This window comes from Mytilus californianus, unplaced genomic scaffold (assembly GCF_021869535.1).
Source record: "Mytilus californianus isolate M0D057914Y unplaced genomic scaffold, xbMytCali1.0.p SCAF_5, whole genome shotgun sequence".
Taxonomy (NCBI): Eukaryota; Metazoa; Mollusca; class Bivalvia; order Mytilida; family Mytilidae; genus Mytilus; species Mytilus californianus.
The window spans coordinates 91,613,638-91,639,651 of NW_026262701.1; the positions used below are offsets into that span (position 1 = coordinate 91,613,638).

The 26,014-nt window shown below is 32.5% G+C and overlaps 1 protein-coding gene across 7 annotated transcripts in view; it reads right to left on the reverse strand.

Moving 5' to 3' along the window:
* LOC127703261 (TPR repeat-containing protein DDB_G0287407-like) overlaps nucleotides 1-26,014 on the reverse strand; it is a 172,176-nt gene that overhangs the window by 144,996 nt on the left and 1,166 nt on the right. For 3 of the 7 annotated variants that reach the window (XM_052207778.1, XM_052207779.1, XM_052207780.1), the window contains exons 2-10: nucleotides 13,105-14,369; nucleotides 12,326-12,499; nucleotides 11,354-11,496; nucleotides 9,163-9,267; nucleotides 8,509-8,638; nucleotides 8,170-8,363; nucleotides 2,367-2,540; nucleotides 1,563-1,643; nucleotides 895-1,021 (exon numbers count right to left, since the gene is read on the reverse strand). The exons of 1 other annotated variant lie outside the window; for it this stretch is intronic. In XM_052207778.1, the coding sequence (XP_052063738.1) occupies nucleotides 895-1,021; nucleotides 1,563-1,643; nucleotides 2,367-2,540; nucleotides 8,170-8,363; nucleotides 8,509-8,638; nucleotides 9,163-9,267; nucleotides 11,354-11,496; nucleotides 12,326-12,499; nucleotides 13,105-13,858 (1,882 nt within the window). In that variant the 5' untranslated portion in view covers nucleotides 13,859-14,369. Of the gene's footprint in view, nucleotides 1-894; nucleotides 1,022-1,562; nucleotides 1,644-2,366; nucleotides 2,541-8,169; nucleotides 8,364-8,508; nucleotides 8,639-9,162; nucleotides 9,268-11,353; nucleotides 11,497-12,325; nucleotides 12,500-13,104; nucleotides 14,370-18,712; nucleotides 19,978-26,014 lie in introns of all 7 variants that reach the window. 3 more of the 7 variants (XM_052207775.1, XM_052207776.1, XM_052207777.1) reach the window with 3 other exon arrangements.

Here is a 26,014-nt window from a genome sequence, read left to right on the forward strand (position 1 = left end):
TTTTATTTACTAATATTTAATTTTTTCTGTACTTTTTATTTACTCTTTTCATTTTTAATTTTGGTGTTTATATAAAATAAAGATAAAGAATTTTCCCTAAATTTATAAACTGTTAAGTTTATTTTATCTGGTATTTATTTAAGATTTTAGATATCAAACATTCGAATGTCATTAACCAGTCTCAATAAGTAGACATTCTTTATCTTATCTCTATAACTTATTTCGAAAGTTGCGATATATTTCGAAAGACTAAAAAACGTCACCAATGTATATGCGTGAAACCTTCCAATGAACAGCTATTTTCATTACATTTTCAAGCCAAAATTCCATACTCATGTCAACATATGTCATTCATCACGAAACTACTATGCAATCTGTACCTTATATTAATATACTTATCAAACATATGCAATTGTTATATCAATATATCTATAACGAAACACAAAGAACAACTGTTTCTGTACGTAAATTAACAAAACAGTATTTTATTAATTGCATCAAAGACTGAACAAGAAGAAACAACTATATTTTGTGGTGTTTTATAAATCCAACAGTTTCATTAAATAATGTTAAATGTAGACCAGTTGTAACATTATTTGTCATTAATATGTAGTACTACCTAATAATCATTGCAAATTCGATTAAGTAAAAAAGTACCAGTTTGCCAGTTTCAACCTTCCACTTTTATCTTTCTAAATGTTGTACCTCAGTGACAACTTCAATGAAAAATATTAAACTACAAACCCATCGGGTGATTGTGAATAAGTTTGGTTTGAAATGCCAATTGGTTTCAGGGAGTTTTTAAAAAGTCTAAATACGACGACAGACACCAATGATGGTAAGTGTTCATATCGGCACTTAGGGTAAAATAAGTTACAAATGAACAAGTCTTACCTTTAGATGTAAATGCCACAATCCTTACTCCAGGTCCATAATCAGAAAAAAGAACAGAAGCTTCATGCCATGGAGCATTCGAAAAATATAGAGTACCAATCTCTCCAGTTGTATACTCTTTTAATACCTATAACAGTACAATACGGTAACTTACACATGTACATAATATAAGCAGTGTCTATTGATCATTGAAAGGTAGACCAAAAATATTCCCAGGTATCCTTCTGACTTTGAAATAGATCCAACAAAAAAACTGTACATCATTCGAAATATTGAAAAAAAATGTTTGTTCTTTGGACAACAACATGTATTTAAGATAGATTATTAAAGTTTCTTTGTGCAGCTTTGAAACTAGTCGTGTAGATAGTTATCTAAATGGGTGAAAAATAATTTAAACCTCTCTCTTGCCAATCAAACCGCGAAAAGGGAACCGATTTTGAATAGCAATTACTTATACTTTAACCACATATTTTGATCAGTCTTTAGTTTTTCTAAGTTTTTTAAGAACTTGTTTGTCTTTTCATCGACTATGGCCTTGTCAGTTTCTCTCTTACTGATGTGTTTTGAATGTCCCCTTGGTATCTTGCGCATCTTTTTTATAATCTCTCAGATTCAGTTTTATCTATATTCAACCTAAAAAAAAACTCAATATATAACATATAAGATACCTTTCCATCTTCAGACAACAGTTGTGCTGTGAAACAATAGAATCCGCCGCCAATATGTCCTTCTTTGTACATTTCAAATACCTTAATACAAATTGATGCGTTAACGCTGTTTTTTCTTATCATCAATGTTTTAATGTCGTACAATAATATCATAAAATTATTTTCGATTAAGTAAATTTTTAATGTAAATAATGGTTTTCTATCTTACACGAAAGTAATCCCCCTTTTAGGACTTCCATTTGTAATGTAGTCATTGATGTGTCTCTTGTGTATGCATATCATAACACAATGCTCTAAAAGGTGTCATTAATAAGCAGAAGGCAGCGTGCGGCATTGTGTTGACAGCATATGACAAAATATTTAAGAACAATGAATTGTCTGTACATAAAGAATGATGTCTTTCTTTTGTGGTTTTATTTGATTGATTGAATAGACTTTAAGTTAAAATAAATTTTTATTGGTCTTTATCGGTATTTTCAATAGACTTTTGACTTAATTCTCACTTTACTTAGGTATCGCGCCTTTTAGACCTACTTATCAATGAGCGACGGAACTTGTGTGTTAGTTTTCAGTGTGTTTATTTTTAAGGGTCTAAGGAAATTTTTAGAGGTAGTTTTTTTTTGAGGTAAAAGGCATTTTTTCCGAGGTGTAAGGTAGTTTGGAAAAAATGAAATGTAAGTTAGTTTTTTATATGTATACGGTAGTTTTTTTCAGAAGTAATCATTAAAAAGTGTTTTACATGTGCTACAAATATACATACTTAATACCTTTATGTTAACTAGATTATAAAAATAATAATCCTACCTGTATGTCTGGTGCTGTATCAAGATACTCTGCACTGAAATTTTCCAATAGGTTTACTTCTTGGTACTTTGAACACCAAATGTGTCCAGTCACAAAGCTGGCTTCAGTACTAAACCCTCCTCTATCTGATACTTTCATATTACCTTGTGTGTTCCAGTGCTTCATGTCTCCATTCTGTTCAAAAATTTTAAAACAAATATAACAACGTGATCGTTAATTTGAAAAGCAAGTGTATATTAGTGCATTACAAATAGGTGATTTAGGCATCTATTGACTATTCAATATGGGTAGCAATACATGTGAGGGAGTCCAGGTTTTATAAATCACGTAGAATGATTGAAACTTTAGAATACGGAAGTTTTGTTAATTCATTTTGATTTGATAGACCAATCATAAATTACAATTTGGCCTACATGTAACTCCACTTTACTTTGGCCTATGTTTTTGGTCGTCGTGTGCACCCTTTAACATTTGCAGGTCGTCATATTGCCAAAATGTAAGTGTTTTAAACATACTTTATAAATAAGAAGATGCGGTATGAGTGCCAATGAGACAACTCTCCATCCAAGTCACAATGTATAAAAAGTTAACAACTATAGGTCAAAGTACAGCCTGCAACACAGAGCCTTGGCTCCCACCGAACAGCAAGCTATAAAGGGCCCAAAAATGACTAATGTAAAACAATTCAAACAGGAAAACCAACGGTCTAATCTATATAAAAAACGAGAAACGTGAAACACCTATGAACCACACCAACAAACGACAACCGCTGAACAACAGGCTCCTGACTAAGGACAGGTGCATAAAAATGCAGACAGTTTAAACGTTTTAACAGGCGCCAACCTTCACTCTAACCTGAGACAGTAGTGTAACATTACAACATTAAAAGACAAAGTATAAAATATCAATTGAAATTAACTCGATCAAAAAGACATTTAAACAAAAACAAGTAAATATACACTGAACAAATAAGTTTGATCTATGACACAATATCAATACAATGTTAAAACTTATGTGCCTATTTAACATAGACGTTACAGGTAGATTTAAATATAATATTTTTTTTGTAAGGAGAACGGAGGTAAACATTTTTTACAAAATTAATAAATTTGTTGTTCAGAGTACGAGTACAGAAGTGAAAATGTATCATCATACTAAATACTTATCAAAGGTGGTACATATTTAAAAAAAAATGAGACTAGATATGACACTAAATAAGTAAACATTAAATTACAGAAATGCATTACAAATTGTGTCAACAGGGCAAATTAACACGAAAGTACGATTTGAAAGTACTCGCAGTTACTGAAAGCTAGATAAAAGCCAAAAACTATTAACAATAAAAAAATCATGCATCAGAGACTTAAATCAATTAAAACACATCCCAGGGATTTAGTGTTTTAACGCCATGGACATTCAAAGAAGACATGACTTGTGCAATGCCAAAATTAAAGTATCGACAGGCAGTAGGATTGTTAGGATATAACCTTATAATAAAGTGGTATCATGTTATATATAGATAAAGCAATTTCTAAAAAGAACATTAACGTGGATGTGTATTTCTACATCCCAAAAACCATTTGAAAAGAATAACAATTTAGTTATGTTTTAATTTGTTGATGACAAAATCGATGTTAGTGCCAATGTAAACAATATTCAAAGATCTTATTACAACATTAATAAGATAACCTTTACTAATAAGTTTACACGGATCGCGTAATGATTTCCGCGCTTTTAGTACAATATTACCATAAAATTTAGGTACAGCCAAATTTACTAATCAAATCTTTGTATCTATGGAAGATTTTAGTAAATGTTTTAAGTAATTTATGATAACAAAATCCCTGACTTAATAATTTACCAGTGATTCATTGATTACGTTCGTCAAAAATCTATGATATCACTACACACACGGGCATAACGAACGAGTTTGAATTGGATATATAAACACCGTATAATGGAGCCAAAGGAACAGTTTTCTAGTGGTGTCAAATATTACTTGCAATCATTAAAATAAAACTTATTAAGTTTGAAAACAAATAGCTTGTCCTAGATTGTTCGGAATTAAGATTTAGTTTTACACGTCATGGTCTGTCTATTTTAACCGACAAGCGTAAAAGAGTTTCATGTTTCATTTAACAAGTTCACAGTTTGGTACCAATTTGGATTTCATATATTTTTTGCAGATATTTTATTAAGATGGTGGACTTGTATTTCACGTCCGGTTGTAAATATCACGTTCACACCATAACGAGAACATGTTAATGTATTACAAATATGAACCCTGCTTTGTAAATAGACGCCACACTAATCCGGATATTAACATGCTAGTTCACAAGGTAACAGTCCACAGGATGGCATGTCATTTTATTGGGATCCATAACCATAATTTTGACTCCGAGCCGATCATTCTATGCTCTAACTTCAAAGCATTGCGTGCTAAGGAGAGAATAAGCAAATACCAACGTTTAAGACTTTGGTTTGAAACAGGTCGTGAATCGAAAATGCAACCTTCCGTACACGAGGCGTGAACGTATACGATTTAACGTGTATTGTTTAAAGAAAACTAGCTTAAGTGCGCTACAAGTGACAAATTGCCTTAATTCTAGCAAAACAAATTAGAAAACTTTTGCCAAATCCCTACAATACTGTAAAGTTTTTAGTAAGTCCTTTTGCGGATAATCGACTAATTGCACGAAAACATAACTTAAATCGTACATAAAAAGTCCCATACGAACAAGAATATCAAAATCGAATAAAAGCTTACTTTTACCAATCACAACAATATCATAAACTTTGAACGTTGAAGTAAATAGATTCCAACATACCCGAGCTAGCGCACGATATGTTAAAATGTACCTTCAAACACACATATATTATAATCTAAGTAAGCGTCTTTCACTTATTGAGGGGATGGACAGCGGGGTACTCTCTCCCACCTCCCGCACCCCAGTCTCCCAACTCCCACCTCATACCCCCGAATCTCCCAGCTCCCGTCCTGTAGCATCAGTTTTTCTCCCACTGCTTAATTGTACCTATGAAATGTACAAGTAGTAGTCTTGTAGGTACACAAATTGCTAGCACCAATATTTGCACTTTAGTAAGTAGAGGTATAAAAATAAGCAGATGTGGTATGATTCCCAATGATACGTCTATCCTCCGAAGTTCAAATGAAGTGGATGTTAGCAATGATAGGCAACCGTATGGCCTTCAACAATAAGAAAACCCCATACTGTATAGTCGGCTTTAAAAGGCCCTGACGTTGAAAAATTTGAAACAGTCCAATTGAAAAAACTAACGGTCTAGTAAATAACAAAAAAATTTACGAAGAAAAACAAATATATCAAATATGACAGACATGAACCAACACCAACCACTGAACTACAGGCTCCTGACTTGAGACAGGCACATAAAGAATGTGGCGGGGTTAAACATGTTTGTGAGCGCTAAACCCTCGCCCTAACCAGGTACATTGGTGTTACAGCACCAAATAAAAACAAACTATAAAAATCAGTTGAAAAGGGCTTAACTCATCGGATCGATACAAATCAGAAAACATATAATAAAAACACAGACCGGATTTGATAGGGTATTTATACAAGACGCAACATACAGATCGAGAGTACTCGCAGTTACTGACAGCTATTTCAAAGTCAATAACAAAAAAAAATCATGTATCTAAGACGTAAATATCAATCAGTACACATCCAACATCAAATGGATTTAGTGTTAAGACGTCATTAACAGTCAGAGAGAAACACGACCTTGTGCAATACCAACATATAGGTATCGACAGACTGTAGTATCCCATTTGGTAACTGGAAAATTTATTAAGGAGACTACGGAATATGTACCTTCACATATAATTGATTTATAATACTCCATTCCATGTGTTTCATAGTAAAACATTATGTGTTTTGTTATGTCGAAATAGTGTTAGGAGTGCGAATACGTCATTCGCATAACGGTCAACTTCTTAACAAGTGCTATAATTGTGTAGACTAGTTGACCGTCCATATAATGTAGTTGATATAAATCTTGTATACTTTTTTTTATGCAAAGATGTCTAAACTTTAATTTTTTTTCATTTAAAAAAGGACTCTCATATTTCAGAGTTAAGTAGTCTGTCGAGTACTTGTTTGGTATTATTTATAAACATAAGAAGATGTGGCATGATTGGCAATGCGACAGCTATCAACCAGATTCCAAATGACGTGGATGAAAGCAACTACAATCAGCGGCGTAAGAGTGAACTCAAAAGTGTGGGCAGGGGCAGGGGAGGCTTGTGAGAGTGACGGGCAAAAAATTTAAAAAGTGTTTCTATACTCTAGGAGTTATTCACTGTCCTCATTCGTGTTCAGTGTTGGGAGGCAACTGCTCCCTTTGCCCACAGCTCCTACTCCAGTGACTATGTTGAAGTAATGTAATATCGTATAATCGGCTATTTAAAAAGGTCCCAACATAACAAAATGTGAAACAATTCAACAAGAAAATCAATGGCCTGATTAATGCAAAAACAATGAACAATTAACGAAAATCTTCTGAGAGGATATATGGCCATACAAACTCGGCTCTGTTTTTTTTCTCCCACATTCTTCTCTCCAATCTCCCACCCCTCTTTCTCCCACCTCCCAACCCCTTGCCTCCCACCACCCACCACCTCTTCTCTTCACCCACCTCCAACACCCCTTTTCCCACATCCTTTTTTAGCTGTCTACCCCCTCTTCATTCACTGATACCATTTCAGATTCATAAAATGTAATCAAAACAAAAACTATTTTTCATCTGACGTCTGAACAGACTTACATCGTTATATCATATGTTTACGAAATGTCAATGACAGGCGTATAAGAATGAGAAAACTAAAGTTGGAAGACATTTTGAATATACTACAGTTATACAGACTTGTGAGTTATAAAAAATATGCCTTGTGTTTTTTTAATCTCCTTCGTTTGTATTGCATATTTCATGTGTTGATAATTTACAGTATGGAGGTGTACACAAACAAAAATGACATAATTTTCATACTATGACAAAATGTAGTTTATACCGCAAAATGTTCATCGAGCTTGTCTACAATCTACAGGTTATGAACAATTATTACATTTTATAAGGATTATACAGGGGAAAAGCTAGTATTTAATGACCGAATTTTGAAAAAAAAACATATCAGAAGATAGATCTTATAAAATAATTTTATAGAATATTTATTTTATTTCTATAACACAAAATAGAAAAAATACTTTACATTCATTTTGATATATTCATATTCTGAGTTATCTCCTCTTATACGGCTAAGTTATAAAATGTGTGATTCGATCAAAAAAAAATTCTGCATTTGTAAACTATTTTTGATAAAAAGAGAAAATAACATAAATTGTTTTTCAAATGAAAAGTCTTCAAATGAATTGAATTCCTTCCTCAAAATTTGCCTCGAGACCGATCGTGTTCATTTTTTCTATTACAATCTATGATCATGTGATAACAATATTGTAAAAACATCAGCCTACCTCAAAACACTAATTTGTTTTTCTCAGATTGTTTTGTAAGGGGCGAGATAAGCCTACTCCACAAAATATTATAAGCTAATCCAAAAGTTAGCTACTTGGCTGTCATTAAAGGACATTATAAACCGACAAATCACACAAGAAATATTTAATGTCTCAACCGAAAATTGATTATTACATCACAACCTGGTATTTCAAGCGATCACGTTGTCAATTATAGTACGGATCTCCTTGCGTGTAAAATGTTGCAAAGTCAAAATAGCAATAATGGCTACAAATGCATTAATAAGACATACCTCTCCACTTGCATTCTGCAGCAGATTAGGGGACCAGCCAACTACAGTCATTTCTTTTCTACTTGTCACTGTATCAATTGGTAAAACTTGGTCAGCAAGTTTCTGTTTCTCTGTTTCTTCTTCTTTTAATATAGTCTCAGAGATAACTTCATCCTTATACGTTTTGTCAAGTAGTGCAAAGGCGCCTATGCTATCTATAAAATACATTGTGTTCCTTCAATATCTTAAAATATCAGATATAAACCTTTCGACAGTAGTGGAAATACATGTATCGAAAAAATGTATGCACTTTAGTATTATGAGATCTGTTTCCTAAATGTTTTAATATGATTATCTTACCTGCATGCTTATATACATCTCTACTTTTGCTGTATAATTCTAAGCTGTTGTTTTCTATTTGAACATCGATATCAACACAGTAACACGTAGGTCCTTTCAGATCACTTGGCGTCTGTGTACTTAAGATTTTCTGTGAACGAGAAATGAAATCAAAATATTGAAGATTGAAACCTTATTACGAACTGCATCTTCTTCATTTTTTTACAACATATTTTTACTAAGTGCTCGTTAATAAATTTTGAATTATTTTAGAAAGTACTATCCAACTCCATTACGCAAAGTTGACCTTATAGGGATTGTGCAATTATTTTTCAGTGTCTTTCGGACATTTAAATCTTAAGTATGTTTTGTGTAAGTATTTATCAATCCTGATTTTTATATGCTGTTGTTTGAGCATTCCTGATGAGATTAATCCAGTAAAGCACACCAGACGCGCACATTATTATAAAGTGTTATTTTATGTTTTCACATGATACACTATAACCAATAAAAATTAACTGAAATAAAATTATTCGGAATAATGAAAGACTTATTTCCTGTCATTAGTAATTTCGACTTTCAACGTCTTTTAATTGAAAATAAACAAAATAAGAAAAAAAAAACATTCACTTTTAAATATAAAATGGTCTCAAAAAACATGAAAAGGGAACTTACCTTTTGAAGAATTTCACCAATTGCTTTACCATTTAGTTTCATCTCTTTGGGAATAATTGTCAAGTGTAAACGTAGTGTGAACTCCCCATTTGGTAGGTCTTTTATCTGAAAATACATACTAATGGGTATAAATCTCGTAAAGCCAAAAACAGACAACAATTGATTTGGGCAAAAAAGTGAAATGTCCTGTTTGTTATGCTACATAATTACCTATCGAGTGAAACAATTACAAACAATATATGAATTTAGTGAGAATGGTTAGTTTTATGCACTACAAAATGTATATAAAATTGAGAATGGAAACGGGGAAGTGTCAAAGAAACAACAACCCGACCAAAGAGCAGAAAACAGCTCAAATATGTCTAGTTGGAGTTTATAAAATAATTTATATTGGTATTAACACGTACACATTTTAGATAACAATAGTAACAAAACATTACAAAGGAAACTTACGACTGAACAGCATGAACCCAACAAAAGCAAAGGGAGTGAAAAAAAGCGCTCCGGAAGGGTAAGTAGTTCCCACTCCAACTGATGCACCCGTCTTGTTGCTTATGTGATTACAAATCCAGTTCTGTGTCACATGCGGTAATACGACGATTGAGAAAAGGAGAACGGGGTTGTGGTTAGAACAAGTGGAACATGTCTGTTGTCATCTGAGAAAAAGATATTCCAAAACGGTTAACCAAATTATGGTGGCATCCGTATAATGTATTTCTTAAACAGGTAGAGTAAATTATCCTTCAAAAGGGTTCAATTGTATGCCTATGCGTAAGTTCATCCTTAACCAGTCTTGAAAGTTCCTTTATTAAGTGCAAATTAATAATTATTATAAGTTAGAAACCGGAACGCAAAAAAGAGATATTTTTTATTTGATTTGTATTTAGAGAGTTGATAAAATAACATGTGTCCCCCGTTATAACCCGGCCTTCTGGCTACTTTCAAAGAAATAACAATGAACTAAAAAGAAATACCAGGCTTAAAATTTTGTACCACAGACGCGCTTATCGTCAAAAAAAAGACTCATCAATGACGCTTGAATAAAATAAGTTAAAAATTTTAAAGGTCCAAAACATACACTAACACTTCCCTCATGTATGAAATACATAGCGTTTCTTGATAATAATTCAACTGAGTCACAGAGTATACACGTATTATTTACCTACAAAAAGTACTTATCCATAGCCATGAGAGTGAAAGTGAACGTTTAAAGGTACCAATATCACTGCACCAGATGTGCATTTTGACAATTCAAGTATATTCAATGTTGCTAGAGGCCAACATATTTGAAAATAAGAAACATACTACAAAGAGCTAATAATACCAAACAGTTCAAGTTATTACATAGAATTATAGGTACAAACTCTTTTCTTTATAAATGTGTTTTAACAGAAATAGAAATGTGTACTTTTTGCACTGAAACCAAAGAAAGCTTATTGCAAATCATTTGGGAATGTTTATAACAGTAAAAATATTTGGATTGCACTTCAAAACTTATTATTAAAATGTGGAATTACCCTTAAACAGATTGATGCAAGGGATGTAATTTTTGGTATTAGAGAAATTTTTGACCCATATAAATAGTTCAACATATAATGTTGATTTTAAAATATTATATTTATAGCTGTATGAATTCAAGAGAAAAACCTTCTGTGAAAGGTAGTACTGAATATATAAAATATTGTATAAGAATAGAACAACATATGGTTAAATATTTATCCCCTACACAAAAAGAATATATATATATAAAAAATGGTAGTCATTACAATCTGTCCTAGGTGATTTAAATATTGCATAACTGTTAAAATAAATTATAGTTATATAATTTTTTATGTTTGCGTTTTGTAGAGTTGATGTAATTGAAAAGACTTTAAAGGAAATATTTTAGGGAACATACTTGAAACTGTACATGTGTAATTAAGCTTGATGTATTCTGTCGTTATGGCAAAAATAAACCATTTACAGTTTTCAAGTCTTTGTCTAACCAGGCCAGTAGTTGAACCAACGACTCGTGCACTCGAAGACAAACACGCTATCACAAGACCATCGAGGTGCTGAGGAAGGATAAAATTAGGGAAAACACACTCAACATAATAGTTCACTAATTGAAACTGAAATTTATTTCTCACTGAAATAATAACTTCTTGGAGTTGTAAGTGGTGATATACATGTACACATTAAAAATCCTTACCTCGTAATGAAATCGTTGATCATGTTCATCTTGAGTAAACGTTGTCCTGTTAATCACGTACAGAAAGCCGTCATGTGACTTTAACAGTGAGGCAGGTAGGTTTGCCTGCGTTTTAACTTCTCCGATTGCTTTACTTCTCACTCCTGTAATATTTCATACTCTTGTAAATCTAATTTTTGTTATAAGTATTTTTGCATTGAGTATTTATATAAGAGTAATCTAATCATTGTATTTACAGGTTCAACTTAAAATTAGAGTATGTTTTATGACATAAAAGTTATGTCTGCGACGTTTACCACTGTCTAAATGGCGAAAGACAACAACATTTAAAATAATTTGATCTTTACAAATCTCAAATCTAATGCACCAGTGACCTCCCTCTATTCCTATACAAACCAGGAGTTTGGTATCCTTGCAAAGAAACAGAGTTTTGTTGGTAACATTACCTTAAAATTTTTAAAATTCAATCTAATGTAAAATCAAAAACTGCATTTACTCTAATAATTTAAAACTGAGACTACTATAACGTTCTATAAGTCTCAGTTTAAAAGTAAGCTCCTTACCAATGTTAAATGAAATCATATTGGGTTTTTTTTGTGTAGTATTCTTTGAAACAGAAACTTCTAATACTTTCAGTTTGACAAGATGTACACGTAAACGTAGTATTTGTTTAAAAGACGAAAAACATTTCTTTATAAATTGCATGGGTCCGAAGCGCTTTTCTGGATTTACCTTCATCAAGAACGCAAAAGCCGAATATTTAAAAGTCAATGATATATAAGAACCAAAGCGGTTGAAGAGCTATATATGACTTGTTTAATTCTTCCTTTTTTTGCGTTTTTTTAGAAATAACAATAAAATAAATTTACCTTACCAACTCACCCGTAAATAAATGAATTAAATACAATGAATACACAGAGAAAGAATAATTTAATATGTGATATTAATTCTTGTTATCAAAAGTATACTTACCACAAAGAAAGTCATAACTGAAGTTAGCAAACTGTTTATGCTCGCTAGAATATACAATGTCATCGAGGTCTTGGTATGCGGATCCTCCACAATTAAGGGCGTATATAACTCCTGGTTTCTGTCTAGTTAAAGGACATGGTGATCCAGATAGTTCAATGTATATGTCTTCACCAGCTAAAAAGATGACGAAACAATGGTGTCTTTACTGTATGAGCATAATATCATTTGTATTACATGTATTGTATGCTGTGCATTCACGCAAATTAAAAACGGAACATTAAGTGTCTTTTAAATAAATAGTTTGATTCTGAATTTCTCGAAACACATAATTTGTTCTAGAAGAAAAGTGAATAAAACAGGTTTTTTTCCATTGAAAATAAAAATAAAAATGTCTGCGTGTTATTGAGAAAAGAAATGCAGCTTTATTTTTATAAATATGAAAACACTTGTTTCATAGACAGAAAAAAACTATGCCTCCGAATAAAAGATGAACAGATGTTGCCTTTTAAATACATGTATACACTTGTCTCAATAATACTGCATAAAGATTGGTCTCTCACCAGGAACGAATAAAATGTATCTTATTTCATTGATCATACATTTATCTCTCGAGCGTGTTATTTTTTTTTCTATTTTTATTTCAATTTACAAGTAGGTAGATACAATTACAGTAGTGCTAAGAAGTCGTATACATGTACGTAATATTCAATTTCTTGGCATTATGTAATTTTCATTTAGAAACAAATTGGATATGTGACTGCATTGTTGACAGTACTTACATTTCACATGTTTTCTTATTGCAAACACTCTAATCATGTGATATCCAACCACCTTTTCGTCTTCTTTCCATTGGTAAGAAAATGTATACTGATCGGCTTTCTTGTCTAGTTCATTCACGGGAATGGTTCGAATTATCTTGTGATTCATCATAATGCATATATCCAATGCTTTGTTGACATTTCCATTAATATTGTCTAATGTCATTTGCACGTTTCCTTTTGTTTTAGTCTGATTTCCTGTAGCTAAACAGTTGTCTTGTTTAATTGACCGTAACAGATCTCCCTTTTGAGCCTTGATGTTTGTTAGTACACCATATTTGCAAGGACCGATAGGCCCGGTCACTAGAAGTTGTCCAGCAACAATTTCAAATGTCCATACATCCGACTTTTTATAAGAAGATCCATGACAACCAGATAGCTCTTTGGTTGATATAATATTTCCATCGTCGACAGATAAATGGTATACCGTAGATGCTGTAGAATCCTCAGTGCCGTTACTACTGGAACATAGAATTATCAATGTAGCATGCCCTGTTAGGTTTTCCATCAACATGCCTCCTTCAGTTCCTTCAGTATATTGACTCTGACTTACGAACGTATAACCCGGATGTGATATTAAATTATTTCTGTTATGAAATAATGCAAAATGACTACCATTTGGTCCAGATACTGTCAGTTGTCCATCGTCCTTCACCCCAAACTTAAATATGTCTTCTCCTGACAGGACGTTTGCCTGGAAGTTGTTACCTCTCATACCTAATCTTATTAAGTATAATGCACTTGTGAATGTTTTTTCATTCTTTCCACTGCATAAGACAAGTGACAATCCACATGCACGTTCGTCTTGTCCTCCATTTACATTTACCGGAAGTGTAATTTGATCTCCCCCTCTTCCATTTCCATAAAAACGCCATTTCTAAGGTTTCCATAACGAGAAACGTTTGTTAACAGCATAATATCATTTGTTCCAAACATGCAATCTGCAATAAACATTCCGTCTTCATCGACACATTGTGAGTTATTAGCTCCAAAATCACCAGCATGCATTTTAGCAATAGATTTGACTTCAACATGGTTACAGTCAAATCCAGATCGTATAAGCCTTAGTTCCGTATTTGATGCCTCCCCTTTACCACTGTATGCACATGACACAAAACATAGAGCTGTGCAACCTCCATGATATGCATTGACATTAAAATCAAGTTTTCCGAAGCAACTACAAGGCCATTTGGAAATGCACCGACAATAAATCGTCTTGATAAGTTCTGTAAAAGATAACATATGTTTGAATGTATGGTTTTAAAAGGGGTTGCCCATTTATTCGCAGACCACATTAATTCGTCACCACATTGGTCCGACACCTAATATTGTGGAAAATCGTGAAGGAAAAAATTTAGAAATTCAATGTTATTTTTCTTGGTTCAGTTTATATACAACAGGCCTTATTTTCAGAATTCAACAACCGATTTTTTCAATTTTATTATTTTTATTTGTGTTCAATGAGTGATTTATGTCTGTCTACATTTAATTTTCAGCGGATGATGTGTAGGTCTTATGCATTTGATCCCAGACTTAAATTCTACCACAAATGAAATAAACAGAGAAAGCTACTTGCGTGACATTAATAGAACATCTTTTGGAAAATTTACCAAAAAAAACAAAAAGCAAACTTACAATTTGTGCATGCCTTGTATGGTTTCAAAGGGGGTCGACCCCAATATTCGCAGACCACATTCATTAGTCACCACATTGGTCCGACACCCGAATATTGTGGAAAATCGTGACAGAAAATATAGTATTTTATTCATGGTTCAATATATAAAATATAAATAGTATGCAATCTTATTCCTTTTTATACCCATTTTTTAATTTTATTGTTTTTTTGTGTATTCGATGAGTGATTTATGTCTATATAAAAATAAGGAGATATGGAATGATTGCCAATGCGACAACTATCCACCAAAGTTCAAACGAAATGGATGTAAGCAATTAAAGGCAACCGTACGGCCTTCAACAATGAGAAAAAAAAACATATAGTCGTCTATAAAAGGCCCCGACTTGAAAAATATGAAAAAATTAAATTGAGAAAACTAACATCCTAAATAATAACAAAACAATTTACGAAAAACATATGACAGCCATGAACCAACGACAACCAAATTACTTCGTCACCACATTGGTCCGACACCCTAATATTGTGGAAAATCATGACGGCAAATTTAGAATGTTTTTCTTCATGGTTCAGTATATAAATAATATGCAATATGATTTATTTTCAGAATTCAACAACACATTTAATTTTCAGTCGATGTGTAAGTCTTATGCGTTTGATTCCGCACCTTAATTCTTCAACAATTAGACATTTATGGAACAGGTGAACAATGGTAGACTCGAATCTTAGCGGACAATTATAGATGCAACGGTCTTTCCAAAGTTTGTCTCTATGTGTCACTTTTGGCAAAGTTTATGAAAAATAAATAGATAACAATAGTTTGTTCATCAAATTCATGTATGGTTTTAAAAGGGGTCACCCAAATATACGTAGACCACACTAATCTGTCACTGCATTTGTCGGACACCCTATAAATATGTTTGGTAAATCGTAACGAAAAATATAAAATATTATTTTCATGGTTCAGTATATATTACATAGTATGCAATCGGATTTATTTTATGAATTCAACAACCAATTTTTCAGTTTTAGTTGTGTTTTGTGTTCAATGAGCATTGCGCTGAGTGATTTATGTCTGTCGACATGCATTTAATTTTCAGTCGATGTGTATGTCTTATGCATTCGATTTCAGACCTAAATTCATCAACAAATAAAATACGCGAAGAAACTTCTTAAATGGAACAGCTGGACAACGGTATATTTTTGAAATCACAACGGACAACTATAGATGCAACGGTCTCTTCAAAGTTTTTCTTCCATATGTCACTTTCATGGGACAAAGATTCAAAAACAAAATTAAGCGTTCAACGAATTACAAATTTTCTAAAAAGTTATATGCAGACTTTGGCAAAACCACGAAATCAAATATCCACGAAAATGCAAGTTTTCCTCAATCCACGAAAATTGGTACCCACGAAAATAAATGATTCCACAGTAGTCAAACAAATCTTACAAAAACAAACAAAAAGCGTATATGAATCAAAATAAACGCTACAGATTTAAAATCGTTTTTTTTAATTCTGTGCTCAAATTAGATGTCATTCTGTTGGTAATTGCATGAACTGTGCGGATTTTGTAGTGTGTTTTAGTTTTATGATACATTGTAAGTCAGGTTATCTGACCGTGTAGTTATAGTATTTGTCCTTGTTTATGAAAATAAGAAGATGTGGTATGATTGCCAATGAGAAAACTCTCCACAAGAGAACAAATAACACAGAAATTACAAATATAGGTCACCGTACGGCCTTCAACAATGAGTAAAACCCATACTGCAAATTCAGCTATAAAAGTCCCTGAAATGACTAATGTAAAACAATTCAAATGTGAAAACTTACGGCCTGCTTTATGTACAAAATATTGAACGAAAAACAAATATGATATAAAGCAACAAATGACAACAACTGAATTACAGGCTCCTTTCTTGGGACAGGCACATACAGAATGTGGCAGCTTAAACTAGTTTGAAGGCGTGCCAACCCTCCCCTTACCTGAGACAGTGGTGTAACAGTACAACATAAGATCAGACTATACAAATCAGTTGAAAAGGGCTTAACTCATCAGATCGATAAAAAGCAGAAATACATCTTACAAAACACAGAGTAGACGTGGCAGGGTACTTATACATCCCCACAACAAACACACTAAGTACAGATCTGAGAGGACTCGCAGTACAGCTAGTGCAAAGCCAATAACAACTAATAAAAATTTTAAAAAATCATGCATCTAAGACTTGCATGCCTTTTTTGGAGGAGTCGGTATTTTAAATTTTCTGTTGTACGATTCGGTTTTTTTTTTGTGATTCCTGTTATCCCTGTAATGTATCATGTAAACATTGATTTAAAAATAACTTTTGAATTCTGTTTCTTTTGTGTTGATGAATAACTTCATGGAATAAAGCAGATTCATAACTAGATCATTTGTGAATGATACTTAGGAGTTTAAGGGATCAAACTGTTGCTGCAGCTTCAATCTTTTCCATCTTAAGGGCGGAAGAAGGCAATATTGAATGACGTTCAACACCGGTTCACTTTAAAATGGACTGTTTTAAGGTCAAGATGACCTTAAAATAAGAAGGTATGATAACAGGTATTATCTGACACGAGGAAGTTTAAAATGCAGTTCTTTAAAAAATAATTTTACTATGTTTTATTGCAATAAGAATATAATGGTGGGTTATTCTGGGTATTCTATACATGTAATATAACATAAATCTCAATTTCGATGTCACTTCATATAAGACGTCATAAAACATTGTCATAAATTGGCAATTTTACACGTTATTTTAGCAAAATTGGATATTACACAATTTAAACCACATTAACATTGTTGTATTGATTTAATTTACTAAATTATCTTTTTGAGTAAGGCATTGTTTCTAAAGATAAAAAAAAGTAAAGAATGGACTTTGTTTTGCATTCTTTTTAAATGTTTGCATTGAATGCATAAAATGTGAAGCTCTAGAATAAATATATAAGACACACATTCATGTAAAAATATATATTTTGATACATGACATGCATATGAAGGATGCTTTTTGATAGATTTATACTACCTTTTCATTTTCTGAATCAAGGGGCAGTAAAATAACCCTTATCGTACCCTTTCCTATATCTATATTATGTGCACGGTTCGTTTAAGTGAAATTGGTGCATCTACGTACATTAATCGTGTATTCGGAACAGTCACAATTCAACCTTTATATTCTTTCTTTTTTTAAAGATAAAATTAAAAAAATATATCAAAGAAAATAGGAAGCACATAATAACGTATTTGCCGATAGTAATAAGAGCTAGTGATACAATTTCCCTTCAGATCTGTGGAGAATAAAAGAACAGAGTTCCAATGTCCCCCGCGTTGCACATATTTTATCTATAAGGGCAATAACTAAAAAAAAATCTTTTATTTGTTCTTTAAAACTTTTTACAAACATCTTAGAGAAATGAAGGCTTGAGAGCAAATACAATGCGATTTTCAATATAAATAATATTTCCAAGGGGTATAATTTTTAATATATTTTAATATATTTTATTGGCACTGATTTTCGAACTTGTCCGAGACATTGCTTATATAATCCTCTTATATAAATTTGATAAAACATGAGAGCGCTTACAATGCAATTTTCCATACAATAAATATTTCCAAGGGGCATACCTCTTTTAAAAATATTTGATCGGCACTGATTTTCAAACTTGTCTGAGACATTGGTTTAATAAACTCTTGATATAAATTTGATAAAAATCTGACAAGATTTGTCCACATGAGAGCGCTAACAATGACATTTTGTTAAAAAAAAAACAATGACATTTTCCATATAACTAATATTTCCAAGGGGCATAGCTCTTTTAAAAAAAGTTTATCGGCATTGATTTTCGAACTTATCCGAGACATTGTTGATATAAACCTATGATATGTGACTGCATTGTTGACAGTACTTACATTTCACATGTTTTCTTATTGCAAACACTCTAATCATGTGATATCCAACCACCTTTTCGTCTTCTTTCCATTGGTAAGAAAATGTATACTGATCGGCTTTCTTGTCTAGTTCATTCACGGGAATGGTTCGAATTATCTTGTGATTCATCATAATGCATATATCCAATGCTTTGTTGACATTTCCATTAATATTGTCTAATGTCATTTGCACGTTTCCTTTTGTTTTAGTCTGATTTCCTGTAGCTAAACAGTTGTCTTGTTTAATTGACCGTAACAGATCTCCCTTTTGAGCCTTGATGTTTGTTAGTACACCATATTTGCAAGGACCGATAGGCCCGGTCACTAGAAGTTGTCCAGCAACAATTTCAAATGTCCATACATCCGACTTTTTATAAGAAGATCCATGACAACCAGATAGCTCTTTGGTTGATATAATATTTCCATCGTCGACAGATAAATGGTATACCGTAGATGCTGTAGAATCCTCAGTGCCGTTACTACTGGAACATAGAATTATCAATGTAGCATGCCCTGTTAGGTTTTCCATCAACATGCCTCCTTCAGTTCCTTCAGTATATTGACTCTGACTTACGAACGTATAACCCGGATGTGATATTAAATTATTTCTGTTATGAAATAATGCAAAATGACTACCATTTGGTCCAGATACTGTCAGTTGTCCATCGTCCTTCACCCCAAACTTAAATATGTCTTCTCCTGACAGGACGTTTGCCTGGAAGTTGTTACCTCTCATACCTAATCTTATTAAGTATAATGCACTTGTGAATGTTTTTTCATTCTTTCCACTGCATAAGACAAGTGACAATCCACATGCACGTTCGTCTTGTCCTCCATTTACATTTACCGGAAGTGTAATTTGATCTCCCCCTCTTCCATTTCCATAAAAACGCCATTTCTAAGGTTTCCATAACGAGAAACGTTTGTTAACAGCATAATATCATTTGTTCCAAACATGCAATCTGCAATAAACATTCCGTCTTCATCGACACATTGTGAGTTATTAGCTCCAAAATCACCAGCATGCATTTTAGCAATAGATTTGACTTCAACATGGTTACAGTCAAATCCAGATCGTATAAGCCTTAGTTCCGTATTTGATGCCTCCCCTTTACCACTGTATGCACATGACACAAAACATAGAGCTGTGCAACCTCCATGATATGCATTGACATTAAAATCAAGTTTTCCGAAGCAACTACAAGGCCATTTGGAAATGCACCGACAATAAATCGTCTTGATAAGTTCTGTAAAAGATAACATATGTTTGAATGTATGGTTTTAAAAGGGGTTGCCCATTTATTCGCAGACCACATTAATTCGTCACCACATTGGTCCGACACCTAATATTGTGGAAAATCGTGAAGGAAAAAATTTAGAAATTCAATGTTATTTTTCTTGGTTCAGTTTATATACAACAGGCCTTATTTTCAGAATTCAACAACCGATTTTTTCAATTTTATTATTTTTATTTGTGTTCAATGAGTGATTTATGTCTGTCTACATTTAATTTTCAGCGGATGATGTGTAGGTCTTATGCATTTGATCCCAGACTTAAATTCTACCACAAATGAAATAAACAGAGAAAGCTACTTGCGTGACATTAATAGAACATCTTTTGGAAAATTTACCAAAAAAAACAAAAAGCAAACTTACAATTTGTGCATGCCTTGTATGGTTTCAAAGGGGGTCGACCCCAATATTCGCAGACCACATTCATTAGTCACCACATTGGTCCGACACCCGAATATTGTGGAAAATCGTGACAGAAAATATAGTATTTTATTCATGGTTCAATATATAAAATATAAATAGTATGCAATCTTATTCCTTTTTATACCCATTTTTTAATTTTATTGTTTTTTTGTGTATTCGATGAGTGATTTATGTCTATATAAAAATAAGGAGATATGGAATGATTGCCAATGCGACAACTATCCACCAAAGTTCAAACGAAATGGATGTAAGCAATTAAAGGCAACCGTACGGCCTTCAACAATGAGAAAAAAAAACATATAGTCGTCTATAAAAGGCCCCGACTTGAAAAATATGAAAAAATTAAATTGAGAAAACTAACATCCTAAATAATAACAAAACAATTTACGAAAAACATATGACAGCCATGAACCAACGACAACCAAATTACTTCGTCACCACATTGGTCCGACACCCTAATATTGTGGAAAATCATGACGGCAAATTTAGAATGTTTTTCTTCATGGTTCAGTATATAAATAATATGCAATATGATTTATTTTCAGAATTCAACAACACATTTAATTTTCAGTCGATGTGTAAGTCTTATGCGTTTGATTCCGCACCTTAATTCTTCAACAATTAGACATTTATGGAACAGGTGAACAATGGTAGACTCGAATCTTAGCGGACAATTATAGATGCAACGGTCTTTCCAAAGTTTGTCTCTATGTGTCACTTTTGGCAAAGTTTATGAAAAATAAATAGATAACAATAGTTTGTTCATCAAATTCATGTATGGTTTTAAAAGGGGTCACCCAAATATACGTAGACCACACTAATCTGTCACTGCATTTGTCGGACACCCTATAAATATGTTTGGTAAATCGTAACGAAAAATATAAAATATTATTTTCATGGTTCAGTATATATTACATAGTATGCAATCGGATTTATTTTATGAATTCAACAACCAATTTTTCAGTTTTAGTTGTGTTTTGTGTTCAATGAGCATTGCGCTGAGTGATTTATGTCTGTCGACATGCATTTAATTTTCAGTCGATGTGTATGTCTTATGCATTCGATTTCAGACCTAAATTCATCAACAAATAAAATACGCGAAGAAACTTCTTAAATGGAACAGCTGGACAACGGTATATTTTTGAAATCACAACGGACAACTATAGATGCAACGGTCTCTTCAAAGTTTTTCTTCCATATGTCACTTTCATGGGACAAAGATTCAAAAACAAAATTAAGCGTTCAACGAATTACAAATTTTCTAAAAAGTTATATGCAAACTTTGGCAAAACCACGAAATCAAATATCCACGAAAATGCAAGTTTTCCTCAATCCACGAAAATTGGTACCCACGAAAATAAATGATTCCACAGTAGTCAAACAAATCTTACAAAAACAAACAAAAAGCGTATATGAATCAAAATAAACGCTACAGATTTAAAATCGTTTTTTTTAATTCTGTGCTCAAATTAGATGTCATTCTGTTGGTAATTGCATGAACTGTGCGGATTTTGTAGTGTGTTTTAGTTTTATGATACATTGTAAGTCAGGTTATCTGACCGTGTAGTTATAGTATTTGTCCTTGTTTATGAAAATAAGAAGATGTGGTATGATTGCCAATGAGAAAACTCTCCACAAGAGAACAAATAACACAGAAATTACAAATATAGGTCACCGTACGGCCTTCAACAATCAGTAAAACCCATACTGCAAATTCAGCTATAAAAGTCCCTGAAATGACTAATGTAAAACAATTCAAATGTGAAAACTTACGGCCTGCTTTATGTACAAAATATTGAACGAAAAACAAATATGATATAAAGCAACAAATGACAACAACTGAATTACAGGCTCCTTTCTTGGGACAGGCACATACAGAATGTGGCAGCTTAAACTAGTTTGAAGGCGTGCCAACCCTCCCCTTACCTGAGACAGTGGTGTAACAGTACAACATAAGATCAGACTATACAAATCAGTTGAAAAGGGCTTAACTCATCAGATCGATAAAAAGCAGAAATACATCTTACAAAACACAGAGTAGACGTGGCAGGGTACTTATACATCCCCACAACAAACACACTAAGTACAGATCTGAGAGGACTCGCAGTACAGCTAGTGCAAAGCCAATAACAACTAATAAAAATTTTAAAAAATCATGCATCTAAGACTTGCATGCCTTTTTTGGAGGAGTCGGTATTTTAAATTTTCTGTTGTACGATTCGGTTTTTTTTTGTGATTCCTGTTATCCCTGTAATGTATCATGTAAACATTGATTTAAAAATAACTTTTGAATTCTGTTTCTTTTGTGTTGATGAATAACTTCATGGAATAAAGCAGATTCATAACTAGATCATTTGTGAATGATACTTAGGAGTTTAAGGGATCAAACTGTTGCTGCAGCTTCAATCTTTTCCATCTTAAGGGCGGAAGAAGGCAATATTGAATGACGTTCAACACCGGTTCACTTTAAAATGGACTGTTTTAAGGTCAAGATGACCTTAAAATAAGAAGGTATGATAACAGGTATTATCTGACACGAGGAAGTTTAAAATGCAGTTCTTTAAAAAATAATTTTACTATGTTTTATTGCAATAAGAATATAATGGTGGGTTATTCTGGGTATTCTATACATGTAATATAACATAAATCTCAATTTCGATGTCACTTCATATAAGACGTCATAAAACATTGTCATAAATTGGCAATTTTACACGTTATTTTAGCAAAATTGGATATTACACAATTTAAACCACATTAACATTGTTGTATTGATTTAATTTACTAAATTATCTTTTTGAGTAAGGCATTGTTTCTAAAGATAAAAAAAAGTAAAGAATGGACTTTGTTTTGCATTCTTTTTAAATGTTTGCATTGAATGCATAAAATGTGAAGCTCTAGAATAAATATATAAGACACACATTCATGTAAAAATATATATTTTGATACATGACATGCATATGAAGGATGCTTTTTGATAGATTTATACTACCTTTTCATTTTCTGAATCAAGGGGCAGTAAAATAACCCTTATCGTACCCTTTCCTATATCTATATTATGTGCACGGTTCGTTTAAGTGAAATTGGTGCATCTACGTACATTAATCGTGTATTCGGAACAGTCACAATTCAACCTTTATATTCTTTCTTTTTTTAAAGATAAAATTAAAAAAATATATCAAAGAAAATAGGAAGCACATAATAACGTATTTGCCGATAGTAATAAGAGCTAGTGATACAATTTCCCTTCAGATCTGTGGAGAATAAAAGAACAGAGTTCCAATGTCCCCCGCGTTGCACATATTTTATCTATAAGGGCAATAACTAAAAAAAAATCTTTTATTTGTTCTTTAAAACTTTTTACAAACATCTTAGAGAAATGAAGGCTTGAGAGCAAATACAATGCGATTTTCAATATAAATAATATTTCCAAGGGGTATAATTTTTAATATATTTTAATATATTTTATTGGCACTGATTTTCGAACTTGTCCGAGACATTGCTTATATAATCCTCTTATATAAATTTGATAAAACATGAGAGCGCTTACAATGCAATTTTCCATACAATAAATATTTCCAAGGGGCATACCTCTTTTAAAAATATTTGATCGGCACTGATTTTCAAACTTGTCTGAGACATTGGTTTAATAAACTCTTGATATAAATTTGATAAAAATCTGACAAGATTTGTCCACATGAGAGCGCTAACAATGACATTTTGTTAAAAAAAAAACAATGACATTTTCCATATAACTAATATTTCCAAGGGGCATAGCTCTTTTAAAAAAAGTTTATCGGCATTGATTTTCGAACTTATCCGAGACATTGTTGATATAAACCTATGATATAAGTTTCATAAAAATCTGGAAAGAATTGTACACGTGAGACCGCTATCAAGACCGGACGGACAGATGGAAGAACGAACGAACGGTTAGACGGACGCCCGGTATTTCTATGCACCCCGCAACGCGTCGCTCGGGGGACAATAAAAATGTACATGGGTTACATTTCCTCTTCGGTACAGGTTCATGTTCATATGCATGTATATATACACCAGGGATTCTGTAAAAACTGGACATCGGTCCAGTTATCTATAATATTAATTGATTCATGATGCCCTGCTGATACATCAACTTGCTTAAAATCTATACAATAAAACTTCTTTCGCTTCTATAAAATCAAAGCGCCAAAGGCATTTGCCGTATACTAAGAATTATGCACGCGTGAACGTGCTTTCCTTATAGAACAAGTACAAGATTAATTCTTTTATCACGAGTCATGAAATAATTTCATATCAAATATCACCAGCAAAACAATTATCAGTGATGTCAAAACACTTTTACCTGTATAAAATATAAAATACTATGATTTACCATTATTTCCATAAATAAGTGTTGCAATCCCTATTAATATATCATCAGGACACCTTTTTTCGCCACAGAATTCAGGGAAATTTTTTTAGCAGTTTGGTGAAACTCTGATAAATTCAACATGTTCAAAGTTTTCTGCTGTTGTTTAAAAGACTATAAAAAATAAAATATGTTTACACTAATGGAGCCCAGAACTAACAACCATTGATCAAAGGAGCCCTGAGTCCAAAAGTAAAGCCGGTAAATATACGATCATTAATTTGGCATATGCCGTTTACAAAATTCCCAGGTGCATAAAATAGTTTGACAAACGGATCAAAACAATCTAAGCATATGAAATTTGCCACGCCTTAAAAAGTTTTGCGCAATTATCAATGGAAAAACTTAGTAAAAATGTGGAAAAACAGCCGGTTTTGCAATTGCGAATAGGGTCGATATTTAAATTTAAATCATGAGTAGAAAAGAAACTGCATATTACTGCGCCCGGAAACGTAGTCAGTTATGTAACTGCTCACGGATCATTTACTTTAAGTACTAATACATATAAATATTGCGTTTCAGGAATGTTCAATCGGAAAAAACTTAGTTTTCAATATAAAACAATCAAAAACGTACTTTTACTCGATCTCGAAACAAATTAAGAATGAAAAACTTGTGCACTCAATTTCAGGTCGGTAAAAAGAATGGCATGCACATGATGCCAATAAAGGCAAAAAAAATCTGAATTCGAATTGACTCTCGAAAGAACAAGAGAGAGAATGCATTGAATTGTGGTCGGGAATTTCGGTAGTTGATTACAATGCCTGAGATGGTAATTGACATGGGTGTTAATGGTCAAATGAAATAGCGTTATCATGATGGATCGATTTTTTTGTAAACAAATATATGAAAGGGTATATTTTACTGTTATTCTGTTATTCAAAATGTATGAAAAGGGTGGGTTACTTGATGTTTCAGCTGCTCATCCCTACCAAAAATTATTGAAGTGCCCCCTTCCCCCCGATTTTTTTTTATGAAAATGTTCGAAAGTACGGTCAGCATAACGTTTAATTAAGTAATCCATAAGCCATGAATCATTTTGTATAAATCATCAAGTTAAACATTAGAATTATTGTGTTAATAATGAAGAAAGTGTTCATTGCAATTGAGTAATCAACTATTTATTAGGCATTTCTTTATCAAAATACGAATCTATTTTC